At 41.7% G+C, this 13,267-nt stretch overlaps 1 protein-coding gene across 1 annotated transcript in view; it reads left to right on the forward strand.

Moving 5' to 3' along the window:
* The window catches only part of LOC140236389 (pecanex-like protein 1), a 128,475-nt gene that overhangs the window by 103,869 nt on the left and 11,339 nt on the right, over positions 1-13,267 (forward strand). Inside the window, exons 36-37 of the mRNA XM_072316328.1 lie at positions 215-315; positions 1,018-1,277. Of these exons, the coding sequence (XP_072172429.1) occupies positions 215-315; positions 1,018-1,277 (361 nt within the window). The remainder of the gene's footprint in view (positions 1-214; positions 316-1,017; positions 1,278-13,267) is intronic.

The following is a 13,267-nucleotide window of genomic DNA, read 5'->3' on the forward strand; positions in this document are numbered from 1 at the left end:
AAAAAAAACACTACAAATTTGTAATTAATCTGTCTTTCTCAGTAAAAGTATGATGTCATTCTTGTTAGTTACTTTGAGTTAATACACTGTACATGTTTGTGCTTCCAAGGAGGAATGATATTATTAGACTGCCTATGCTGAGAGGGCACATGACCTACAGGGTTTTAATCCACTAGAATCTCCTCTACGTGTGTGTCTGTTTCTGTGTTGACAGGTTAGTGCAACGCTGCGTGGCTGGCTGCAGCAGCGGGGGAACGGCTCCTGGAAGCGGGGACAAGGAAGAGGGCGACGCAACCCAGGCTGGCACTGGAGGGGGTAAGATGATTTGCCCATTGGGAAACCCCCTGGTGTTGCCTTACCCCATTTGATGTTTTGCACCCTGGAGCCTAGTTTCTGAAATCTTTTTTTTTCTTCTTCTAATTCTTTCAATTAGCAGTTCTCACAGTCTTTCTGTTTGTTAGCCATTTTTGGTTTATGGCTCTTGTAACCCTACAAATACTTTATTTTATTCTTTCCAATCTTAGAACTTTTTTTGTCGTTGTTATCCCTTAAAAATCTTTGTTAATCAGCCTCAGTTCAAAAAAAAAAAAAAAACAGAGGAAAAAACAAAGCTCTAAAACCTTTGAATATTTGTTGTCTTTTGTGAATCCCTACATTCTCAGACTTCTAAATCCGTAGACTTTTGAGTTTGCCTTCCAGACTTTTTCAGAGACTTTTTCTTCACTCTGTCATTCTCACAGCCTTAAAAACTATTTGCTTAATATTCTTCTCTCTCTTTTGGAGTACTACTAGTATCTTTCTGTCTTACAGATCCTCAAAGGCAAAGAAATATAAATATTCATGTGACCTTGAGGAAAGTAGCCAGAATTTATGGCTAGGGACACCACAGGGAGGTTGCATCATGGTTCAAACTATCTGGAAGCTGAGATGAACATTGAGTCACATGTGGTTCCTTCCGTCCAGTAGACTCTTATCTGGGTAAAACTAAGGTGGTGATGTTTCACTTGCTCCTTTCAGGTAGTGGATCTACGGACCCCAGTCGCCAGAATCAGCAACAGCAGCAGCAGCAGCAGGGCTCGCAGCAGGGCGGGTCCGAGAGCGGCTCGGTGCGGCAGACCCCGGCCCACAGCCGCGGGGGCAGCGGCCAGGGCTCCAACCTGGGCTCGGCCAGGCGCCTGAACATGGGGCGGGTCCCCATCGCCAACCTGGCCACGCTCATGATGGAGGACTACGGGGGATCGGGAGGGAAGGAGTCGCTGCTAAACCACCGCGTCAAGGTGAGCTTTGGGTGTGCGGGAATGCAGCTTGGCTTGTTTGGAATAGAGTGTCATAGTGTCATGTCATAGCCATTCATCACCATGGTAACTGGTGCTAAACAACCTCACCTGGCCTTGTTTGTAAAAACCATTGTTGCTAACCATGCTCGCACCTGGTTCCAACCCAAGCTATGACAAAAGACTGTGACATCATCACTTTGATACTCTATGCATGCTGTCTGTTAGCTATGCATAGTTCTTTTTGTTGTATTTCCAGAAGAAATCTCCAAACGTTACCAAGGCTCTGTTAAAAACATATTGACTGCTTTGTGAGGCATGACTGAATTAATCATGGTGCCTGCCTTGCAGTTAATAACAACTTTGGTAATGGAGTAACAAAATATGTCACCACATATATATATATATATATATATATATATATTCAAGATGACCACTGTATGAGGATCATATAATTTCATATCTAAGTATGATTCTGTGTTTTGTGAAGGCAAAGAAAAAGTATTCTATTTTCTTAATTTTCATTATCTTTGGCATAACTGAAATATGGCCAAAGCTTTAAATGACTTTAGTATGTGCTCTGTTGGCTGACAATGTAAATGCAGCAGTTTTAGTGTCATGTGTGTATATCTGCTTGATGCAAGGAGCAAGAGAAAAGAAGCAGATATTTGTTTGATGCAAACAACAAAAGAAAAGAAGCAGAGGCAGAAAACAATGGATGGAGAAAAACAGAAGTCAGAGCATGTGATGTGTGTTGTTATTGTGAGTTGATACAAGTAAGGATAATTGTACCTGATGGTCCTCATCACGCTGAGTCTGGTCCTCACTGGCAGATGATTAGAAGCTGACAGGCCAGGAGATAGAAGTGGGAATTGAGGAATAGAAAAGAGTGTGACGTAAGGAAACGGGAGGATCAGCTCTGTTTTGTGAGGTGTATGGCATACCGCAGACCGCTCCGAAGTTTGCGCTTTATTTCCAGACCTGGCGTAATCGAGAGGGTTGTTTACAGTGTACGTACTCCTGAAGGTACGGTTGCCCCGGCCAATAGGCGCTCTGGGACATTCCCCTGGTCCTCCCCTTTGCCTCCTGTCCCCTTAGCTGCGACTCATTGTTGGGCCTCATTTCTCTCCGAGCCCATAGCTTCACGGTTAGCCAACGATCAGTAGCCCGGGGCAGCGCGGTCTTCCTGCGACTCGCCAAGTGATGCTTCCTCGATAAATTAGTGCGCCGCTAGACCTTTGCCCTAAAATTGATCCATCATTTTGGCTGTAAGGTCAGCAGTATCAAATTTCTCCACTGAGATGCATTAATTCTAATTCTCAAGCGTCACTGCCTTGTGTTTGTGCTGTTTATCATCATTGCCCCACTGTTCGCCCCTTTTACTTCTTCTTCATCAGTGTTTTATCCTAAGAAATATTAAGTACGACACTTTTTTTAAGCCAGCCAAAATGACGCAAGCTACTTTTGAGCAGGGCTCACAAAGAACTATCCAGGAAAAATTTATGAGATGCGAGCATTCTTCTCCTGAGCTGGTGAACAAATAAAGGCAATGAAAACATAAATCTGCTTTTGGTCTGTTCAAATAGAATTTCAGGAAAGTGTTGTTTTTCACCTATCCTAACTGTGATTGGTAGCAGTCATTATGGTTCAGTAACCATCACCATTATGCGGTGGATGCTGCTTCATTTTCATTTCAGCAATGAAAAGATTAAGCAAAGGAAAGGCACTATCAGTATATTGTTGATCATTATGCCATTAGCCTATTGCAGATAATTAGATTTTAAAAAAAAGAAGAAATGATGTCAAAGGCAGCTGGCTTGGAAGCCTACGCCATGCATCATGCTATGGATATGGCACAGTAACTCTTTCCCTTCAATAGAAATAGAAAATATTCTGAGACTGGAACACTCTAACAAGCCCAAATACATCCCTACATGAAAGCAGAAAAAAAAAACTGTTTGATGAAAGCAGAAAGCCCAAGAAAAATTGATCACGGGAAGACGTATCAGAATGACCTTCCGTGGAAGGATGCGGGAGAGTTGCCTTCGTCATGGGGGATTCACTTCGGGTGGCACCGTCGACACGTTGCGATAGACCCGTCAGGTGTAGTGATAACACGCATCCCCGACGTCTCTCCTGACATCACAGATGGACTGGGATAGCCTTGTGCCCCCAGGCTGGTAGTGGTATCACTTCACTGACATAGATTCCAGCTCCCTCTTGGTGAGAGAAGAACAGAAATGTTGTGAATGAATGAGGGGAGGGGGGAGGGGGAATAGATGGAGAATGATAATAGAAGAAAAATAGAGGGGGGGGGGAGATGAGGGACAGAGAGTGTGCGAAGAAGTAAGGTGTGAAGAGTGTCACGTGAGATGAGTGTCTTAGCTTTGGATGAAATGGAAAGATTGAGAAGGGGTAAATATAATAAAGAATGTAAAAGATGCAGAATATGATGTCATATCAATCAATGATGTAAGTGTGAAATAAAGATGGAGAAAGAGGAAGCATTAGAGAAAACATGGGTGAGTGAAGTAATATATGAATTGCAAACAGGCTAAGGACATAATTATGATTACTGGGAAAGGTATGTGTTGCAATGTTTAGACAGTGTGAGAAAGCGAAAAGGGTCAAAAATTGAATGTAAGTGAGTGTGTGTGTGTGTGTGGGTAATGTATGAAAGGATGAAGAAAGTTGTGGTTGAAATGTAACATGGTGCAACCAGGTAGGTATATTATCCTTTCATCTTTTTCGACGAGTTACAACCGAAGGATGTGATGAGGATGAATGAAAGAAAAGACCGCAAGGACCGACCTCACTCACCGCGTGACGTAACCTAGGGGACTCCAGTTTCAGATACCACTTTTATCTCAACAGCCAGATCGTTGATCAAGGCTTTTAAGGGCAATAGGTTGGGGTGGGGGATGGGGTGATAGCTGTCCTTTTGCCTTGAGGACGAAAACAAAAAGATGGAACAATTCAGGTAGAGACAAGCAAACTCTTGCCTGTGTTGGCCGTTTATCAAAGCAGAGATGAGCTGGAGGGGGTTATAAAGTAGGAGGGGAAAGAGATATAGGGCAGGAACGCGTAAGAACGGCTCAGAAATAGTCCCCGGAAGAGTGAATGGGGGTACACAGGAGGATGCGGGCGGGCAATTAATCTAGATGAGGGGGGAGAAAATGGAGCAAACAAGCAAAACAAAGATGTAGGAGGCGTGAGTGGGGGTGGGTTAGAAGGTGAAATGTGGTCATGTATAGACTTTTGACGCCTCTAGATCTATTCTCTTAAAAACAGCCGAGTGCTATGTCATTTTTCCACTGCATCCGGATGACATTATCGGTCGCCACATCCTCTCATGTTGTGGCTGGAAAAGTCCATTGTCTGCAGAAGGGAGAGGAGGTTGCTAATGGCAACTGTTGCTAGCATCCAAAGCTGATAGCTCTGACTTTTCTATACATAGTGCATATACTTCTATGTATGTGCATTGTTTGTATGTACCACACACAACATGTCACCTCTCATGGTCTTACATAATGCACCATGGTTTTAGCAGGGAGCATGATGCTGTTAAGTTAAAGTTACACTTTTTCTGTTGTTGTTGTGTTTTCTCAAGTTATCTTTAAAGTCACAATCATTTGAAGAGCCAGTCCTCTACATGTTTAAGTTGACTTTGAAGAGAGCCAAATCAGGGAATGTGGTAGAGGTTGCGTCAAGATCAGACCTACCATAAGAATGGTATTGGAATTTGTCAAGTCTGTCATTTCCAAGAAACTGTGATATAAATACAAATTGGGGGATGTGGTGATGTCTGCCAAGTTGTTTGTCTCAATTTGCGCGACTGTATCATCAAAGCCAATTTAAACAGATTATGGAATGGCTCTTTAAGCTGTTGAAGAGTGTGGCATTTGAATGATTAATTCAAAATATGATGTGACATCTTGACAAAATATCATTCATTGTCTATCCAATGAGTTTTTTTGTTTTTTTTTTTACCACGATTTGCTGGAGACACCACAGTTTTGTAAATGAAGGCCCCATACAATTAAGACACCATTTCCCCAAATCAGCTGCTCTACCCTGCATTAGGATGCTGATATTGCTTTATAAAAAGGAGAATTTTATATGTATTTAGAGAGAGAAGAGAGAGAGAGCTTCCAACTTGTGTGTTTTCCAGTAGTGAGTATGTTACCCCTGTATGTTATTTATCATTAAAAAATCTGAAATTTGTTATGGCATATATAGTACCTACACATTTTAAACCAAAGTATGATTTTTTTTTTTGCTCTTAAAATATATTGTTTTCCTACTATATATTAGTATGATATTAGACTTGCAAAGTTTGGCCACCCTGGAGAAAAAGAAAGAGAGAGAGAGAGAGAGAAAGTGGGAGGGGGGGGGGGGGAAGAGAAGGAGGCTGGGGTTGAAAGAATGTTGCAGGTGTGCAAAATGTGTCCACCTGTTGGAAGGTGACGTAAATCTGTGAGTCACCATCCCTCCCCTCCTTCCAGGGGGCTGTTATCTCACCATCCAGCGCTCTTCTCCGATCCAAATTTGATTGACACGGGCTCCTCTGCCGGACCGGTCAAGATCTCTCTCTCCTAATCCAAGATTAATTTCGTATCGCCAGAGCAATTTGTCTTCATGTGTGGCGAGGTAGAGCAGATCCACGAATAACCGCGAGTGGGGTCATTCCTGTCAATGCTCATTCTTCAATACTTTTGTGGCTTGGACTCAGCGAATAATGTTTATTTCAAAGGAAGTAGCCCTCATCCACAAGCCCATGTAACATGCCCCCTTCCCTCCCCCTCCCACCCTCCCTCTGACCATCTTCCCAAATTTTATTTTAAAATTATAACATTAGAGCAGATGGGTTGACAATATTTAGGTCAAGTACTTAGTAGCCTGTTGGCTTTCTACAGATTTCCCCATTAACTTCTGTGAAACCCCCCCCCCATGTCCTCTATTCCACAAGGAAACCCACAATTACTCTGTGTTACAGAAATTTGCAGCTACCATAGCAACGACTGAAGGACACACTGCGAATTGGCTGCTTCCAAGCTGTTACATGGTAACAATAATGCTTATGAATTCTGAGTATTGGATGTGTTATGAATCAGAGCTTTGGTCAGGTGAAGAGAACTAGACACGCTCTTTAACTTTACCAGCTTTGCTGCACAAATGGCTTTTTAGGGCCTTGACAGTTTGTCTAGTTTAATTCCTATGTGCTGTCATACATATCAATCCCATTATTACATTCAAAAAAGAAAAAAAAAATTCAGCCCAACACTTTTTTTCTTTTTGCGTAAGTCCCCCCAAAAGTCAAAATATGTGTTCCAGAGGTTTTTTATCATCCCTGATGGATCAGTATCTAATTTGATTTGATTAATGATGAACAATGGAATTTGCTGTATATCTGTCAAGGTTTTATATTTCATTTAATTATCAGTAGTGCTCGAGGGGGGGGGGGAGGTACACATAAAAGTGGTTGACCTGGCCACATGAGAGCACGGTTCAGATAAACACGATTGTCTGTCCTTTGTACTTTCATCAAATTATTGCATATTTGGCCGGCCTCCTATGTTGCGTTCTGACAAAATTTAATACGGGAAAAGTGCCAACTTCATATCAAAGTGTGCCATCTTGGTTGATAGTGCACATTCTCTGTTTTGAATGTCAGGAGAAATTTTAGACGTTCCATTACGCTCTCTCGCCCCTCTCTGTCTCTGTCCGTCTTCCTCCTGGAGAATTTATCGAGAATTGCCAAGCCCATTACCAGTTTGGTGTTGATGTATCCCTTGTCTGAAAGCAACGGCCCGGGGCCCCTCCAGCTTGGGCTGCTCCTTTTCGTATCGCACCCCTAATTTGGGAAATTCTCAAATCTGCGCTTCATTGATAGCTCTCGCTTTTCAGAGACCACATTTGTCTCGTCGTTCAACATCATCTTTTCCCCTTCTCCCAATTTTAGAGCTTTTGCTTAATACAGTATAACACACAGACAAAAACACAAACACACACAAAGAAGAAAAAAAAGTATTTGATTTGGAATCTTTCCAGAATGGGAAAAGCGATAAAGACCAAGCCCTCGGGAAATGTTTTGCGCTTATTGCGCTGGAAGAGAGCAACAACTGGTGTATGTCAGTCGTAGCAGCACTGCAATTAACTCGATTTTGCAAGTACTCCGAGGCCCTGAAAAACTCTAGAATTTGAGCCTCTGTAGAGTTTTCTCAGTCGGGAATAGGTGTGATGACTCCTCTTGGTGTTGGGATTCGTGACAACGCTCTGTCAGACATCGGTCGGGTCTCATGTTCTGCGATGTCATGAGAGGTCTCCCCAAGCTGGGCTGTAATGCCAAGCAAACTTCACAGACTTTCACTCTCAAAGTCCAAGGCTTGCCAAACTTGTGCATCACCCTGGCACTCAAGCAAATCAGATCCAGTAGAAGAAGAAAGAAATAAAATATTGGGTGTTTGTTGTATTGGGCTCTTTTTTAACTCTTGGCCATGTGACCAGTATTCATATTTTGCTGAGGCATGTTGGGAATTTGCAAACAAAAGAAATCCCCAAGAGACGCTTGGTTAATATACCAGCCAGACTGGAATGGGGGGTGGAGAGAGGGGGTTGGAATATTGGTAAACAGCCTGTTCAAGGGTGCCTGGCAATGACATTCGTGTGTCCCATCACTCACCTGTTGATTATGCTCACCCTATCTCACTTGCACACTTAGATGTTCTCCTTGGAGGCTCCGTCATGACTCCGGTGCAGTGTATTACAGGAGGCTGTAATCACTACTTAAATCCTCTCATCACCTTGACCTCTGACCCCCACCTTTATTATTATCATTATTATTTTTTTAATGTATTTATTTTTTGTTTTTTAGTAGAGGAAGGGAGTAGGAGTAGTCTTTGACAACAATGGAAAGAGTTGAAGATGGGAGCAAGATGAAGATAAGAAGCTGTCAATCACGACGGCAGACACGAGGATGGCTCACATGGGGCTGAGTTGATGGGGACCGGTGGGCGATGAAGATGACGGGAGGGCTGCGATGGGAGGAGATATCGGTGATGCGATGTGACAGAATGCCTCACACGTTCAAAAAGCCCCTACCTTGAGGGATGTGGCATTAAGGGCTGCTCTCACAACACTTACCAACAGGAGCAGCATTTGTTCATTGTGAATCACTCCTCAAAAATCTTAGTTGTGTTTGCCTCGCTGTAATCATGAGATGACAACAAACTTTTAAAACCCTGTGGAGAACTGCTTCATCCCTTTTGAAGAGTAAATATAATACATTACATACTATGTTGTCCAATTTGACCAAATTAACTGCGTTATCTTGAACATAGAAAGTTTAATGTCCAATTTGACCAAATTGGACATTAAACTTGCTGTGTTCAAGATAATGCAGTTTTCTCAACAAGATTCAACCAACTAAACGCTCTGTTCCTGTCCGTAAGATATTACTTTCTGTGACTTTATTCAACATCAAGACTGTGGCAGTTTTGGTATAGATGTTAATGTCTACTTTTGAAGAGTTTGTTTGTTTGTTTGTTTTTTAGCATGGCACATGGCAGTATACCATTGCTTTCTGTTTCGTGAGTTCAAGATATTTGCCTCTTTGTCTTTCTACCTATGTGGTACCTTGTATTTATGCTGCTTGTGAAGCTATAAAAAAAAAAAAAAAAAAAAAAAAAAAAAAAAAAAAATCTGCAATATATGACTGCATACAGAAATGGAGATTTTTCTCAGAGCACAATATCATCCCTAGGATGGGAAGACCTTGTATCTCAAAATCACAAATTTTCAGGTCAGTGAAATATGTTTGCAATTTTTGCAACATTTTCACTAAATAACATCAAAGCTGACACCAAATGTTGCAGAAACATTGTTTGGGATTTCTGTTTTCAAGCTCAAATCATTTTTTGTGATATTCAGTATTGAGCTAGAATGTTTTATAATGCATACCATTTTAATACAAGGTCTTGTCACCCCAAGAAAAACAGGCATTTGGAAAGTATGTAATTATCGTGAAGTTACATCTTTGATCCATTTTGCAATCTAGAAGATTATGCAATCATACAATTATTACAAAAGTATGTGATCAATATACTGATACGTGTAGATAACATTTTAACCTCCCCAGCACGACTCGCTGTACACCATGTTTACAAATATTTGATGATATGCTTGGTGAGAACAGAAGTTCATGGCACTCAAATGAGCTGAGAATTGAGTTTGCACTGACATGAACTCGTGCGTGAACTTGCCGTCGGGGACGTGAACTTGTGGGCGAACTTTCCATCAGGGTTTTTCAGTCCGTCTTGGTCATGTCTGTGTCATGGCGAGGCCAGCCGTGCGCCATTGTTTGCAGTTGTCTACCAGCGAGGCATAGCCATTGGACCCTAGATTCGGCTCCAGGGTGCTTTGCTTGGTAGACGTGTCGCTATGTCAGGCTGTCTGTGAATGCATTTGTTAAAGGGACTTACCTTCTATCTTTTTGTCCTAGCCAAATTATGAGTCAGTGTTTGTTCAGATTGATTCATTACAACACCGTCAAGTTATTCATTGTTAGTCATATGTTCTGTGGCAGATTTTTTGTTTCCCCTCAAGTGGGAAGACTTTGTCTGGTTACAATAACAAGCAGGATTGGATAATGAGCTGAAGTTGGAGCAAAGCTGATGACATTGATGCTTCCAAAATCTTTAGAAAGCTTTAGTTTTATCTTGATACATTTTGCAATATTTCTTACTGAGTGCGTTTAATGGCAGTTTACAATGAAAACTTTTGTTGTTGTTTTTTCACGGCTGATCAATAGTAATACAAAAGAAATGATGAGATATTATCACATGTACTTTCACTATTTGTTAGCCATCTAGTAGGAAGGGTTCATTGCACTGTGCCACAGGTACAATCCTGCCTTTCTTGACAGAGAGATTTGCCCAGAATGGAACACCTGGTCAGTGTAGGTAATGACAGCACACAAACATGGCAAGACGTGTGAGTCACATGGAAAACATCTCTGTATAGGATCAAGTTTTGTGCTCCTTTATGTGAGTACTTCTGTATCTGCTACTGTCCTTGTATACACAGACATGTATTCTTGATGCATTTGCGATAACATCTGAGCAGGTGGGTTTTGAAGATTTTATGGAAAAACAATATTAATGACAATTAAGTGTTTCAAGGAACTTGCCCTGGGGTCTGCATGAATGAATACAAATGAGCAGCTAGAGACATTAAGTGGTGCCCAATTGAAAGCTGTCAGTCACCTATGTAATCTAAAATTTAACCATACATCCTCATATCCAGATGTCATTAAGGGAAAATGATACTTGGGAGAAGTTTGTGAAGGGGTTAGCCAAAAAGACGTAGAGCTTTTAGAAGTTGTGCTGCATTCTGGTAGGCAAGGCTCCTGACGGAATTCTATTGACTGCCTCCTGGTTTGGTAGGAGATCGGGACGAACGCCAACAGCGAGGGTTGTTCAACCCAGCTCTGATTTCATATTTCCCTCTGCCATGTCAATAGAATTACCTGGACCGTGATTTATGGGGTTCTGCGCTGACTTTAGAAGCCCTTAAAGAGACAGCTAGCTGTTTGGTTATCTTTTGTTGTTATGAGTTGAAGCATACAACAATGCATTACTCAAATCCATCCATCTGTCGGTATGATGTATAACTTTCACTTTTCTCCGCCACCGATGCTGAGAGTGTCTTTCATCTTCCAGACATTGTGAGATTGATTGATCCGATCTACCGGGCTTACATTTGGTTAATTATCATGCTTGGTACATATTCTCAGAGGGTCCTTGTTATAAACTACCATAATCCATTCTTTCTCCTTGTGACTCTCCATGGTGGTTTACATGTGATGGTAGACTACCAAGTTCATTACCGTACGAAGGAAGCCTGAAGGTATTTTAGTCATCAAACCAAGCGCAAGTTATGATTTTGAAAATGCTAATACACTGCATAATACCATTTGATATGCAAAGATTTGCTGTTTTGTTTTGTTTTATTTCTTTTTTATGTTTTTGTGATATCTTGACAGAGGTCTTCCAAAAGAGTGTTTTTGCCTTTAATGTCAGAGGCGACATAAATCTACCTCGTACATGTTTCTGTGTACTTTGAGTTTACCCCTCTACGGGGTGTCCTACTGCCTTTTTGTTATCTCTAGGGTGCTATCTTTCCTGCCCTCCAATTTGGGACTTCCACACAACGGGCCCTTATATGGTCAGGCCAGTAATCACTGTTTTCCATTTGCGTGACCACAAAAATTGAGGGTTACCTGTCGGCTTAGCTACTTGGGGTGTAGAATCCCCCCCCCCCCCCCCATCCCAGTTTGACACATCTAAAAGTGCTTCAAGCATCATGAGCAGATCATAGTAAAATACCGAAATTTGTTACAATCTTGAATTTTGGACACCTACATTTAAATTTGACATCAGTAGCCAGTGAGCCAGCAGCTTCAACTTGATGATTGTCTGGGCAGATTCTGGCAAACCAGAACTTGGCTGAACTCGTCCGACTTGTTGCGCAGAATGGTAAAAGCAGTGTCTCAGTCATAGAGAGAGATAGAGATGGATTAGAGTAGCAACTTTAATGAATTTTTGTGAGGTCACAGCCAGAAAACGTACCTGGGGTAGTTGAGATAAAGGCCTGAATATAAAAAGTTACAGCAAAACAATTTTAGTGACCTTGCTTCTAATTTGTTTATACCAAAAGTGAGCAAATGTAGATCAGTACCTAGGACCTCATGTATGGATACAATGATGCACAAAGGTCAAAGTTTTGACTCAGCTAGCTGCAGAAAATGTGGTTCGCAAACAATCGGGAGGCATGAGTCATGTGAGTTCACTGTACAGTGGATGATGGGTTTTGTCATTGATGGTGGAGGGGGTTGAAAACAGCTGGTGATGATTTTACCAGCAATGTCGGACACGACAGAGAGGGTGCGTTGCCAGCGTCATCAAGGAGGATACTTTGGCTCTGTTTTGCAGAATATGGGGTTAGCCAAGCTGCAAAGTCCCCATGATTCTTCAGAGGGCTTCCTGAAAACTGCAATGCTATATCTCTTTATGTCTGGCTAAGACAATAATATAAGATATCTCCCTGATTTGAACATTCTTTCTTTCTTTTCTTTTCTTTTTTTTTTTTTTGGCCTATTGAGATACATGTGACACTGAAGTACCTCCCTGATTGCTCTTTGGACTCTTACCAATGTTGATGGATGAAATGTTGGCTGCTGTGGGGTAGGGGGATGGGATGGGCAGTAAAGAAAATGCATTCCAAATGCTTGCCTTCACCAAAAATGATAACTGTAAGCAAGAGATTATTAAGCAGAGGGGGTGAAGGTTGAGGTTTGAGTTTTCTTCAATTTTATCTCCCTCTACACCTGATGATAATTGTACATTGATAAGCTGGTTTCCTTAGAATCAAGAAATTTTTTTTTCCCCCCAGAAGTGACCAGAAGATGGAAGGTTAATGCACTCAAACAAACAAAAAAGAGCATTTCTACTTCTTCTCTTTTCCCCTTTTATTCGGGGTATGCAAAGCAAGGAAATCATCAAAACTTAGAGTTTTCTAACACATAACTACTTGATGCCACATGCTGTCTTTAGATAAGATATCATGGATGTTTGTAGTGTATGAAAGGGAAGGCCCCCTCCCACACAAAGATCAAAAATCCCCTTTAAAGAATGACATTTCTGTACTGTTAATGTTGCTGTAGGAAGATAACATCTCTAACTCGCTCTCGCTCATTTAGATTGTTATCTCGTAAAGTCATTTGATCTGAGCATTTTTGGGATAAAATCCCTGTTTAGGGAGGAAGCAGCTTTCTACCCCAAGAATTAAGGCGTTCGAGCACCAGGAAGAGTAATTTGTGCGAGGGGTGTTAGATGAGGAATCTCCGCGGCATCGGCGTGTGGCCACGAATTAAACGTCAGCACCATCTCGATGTCTCTAGCGATTGTAGATATTGATTGTTCTCATCCGTTCTC

The sequence above is a fragment of the Diadema setosum genome, chromosome 1, assembly GCF_964275005.1.
Source record: "Diadema setosum chromosome 1, eeDiaSeto1, whole genome shotgun sequence".
NCBI lineage: Eukaryota > Metazoa > Echinodermata > Echinoidea > Diadematoida > Diadematidae > Diadema > Diadema setosum.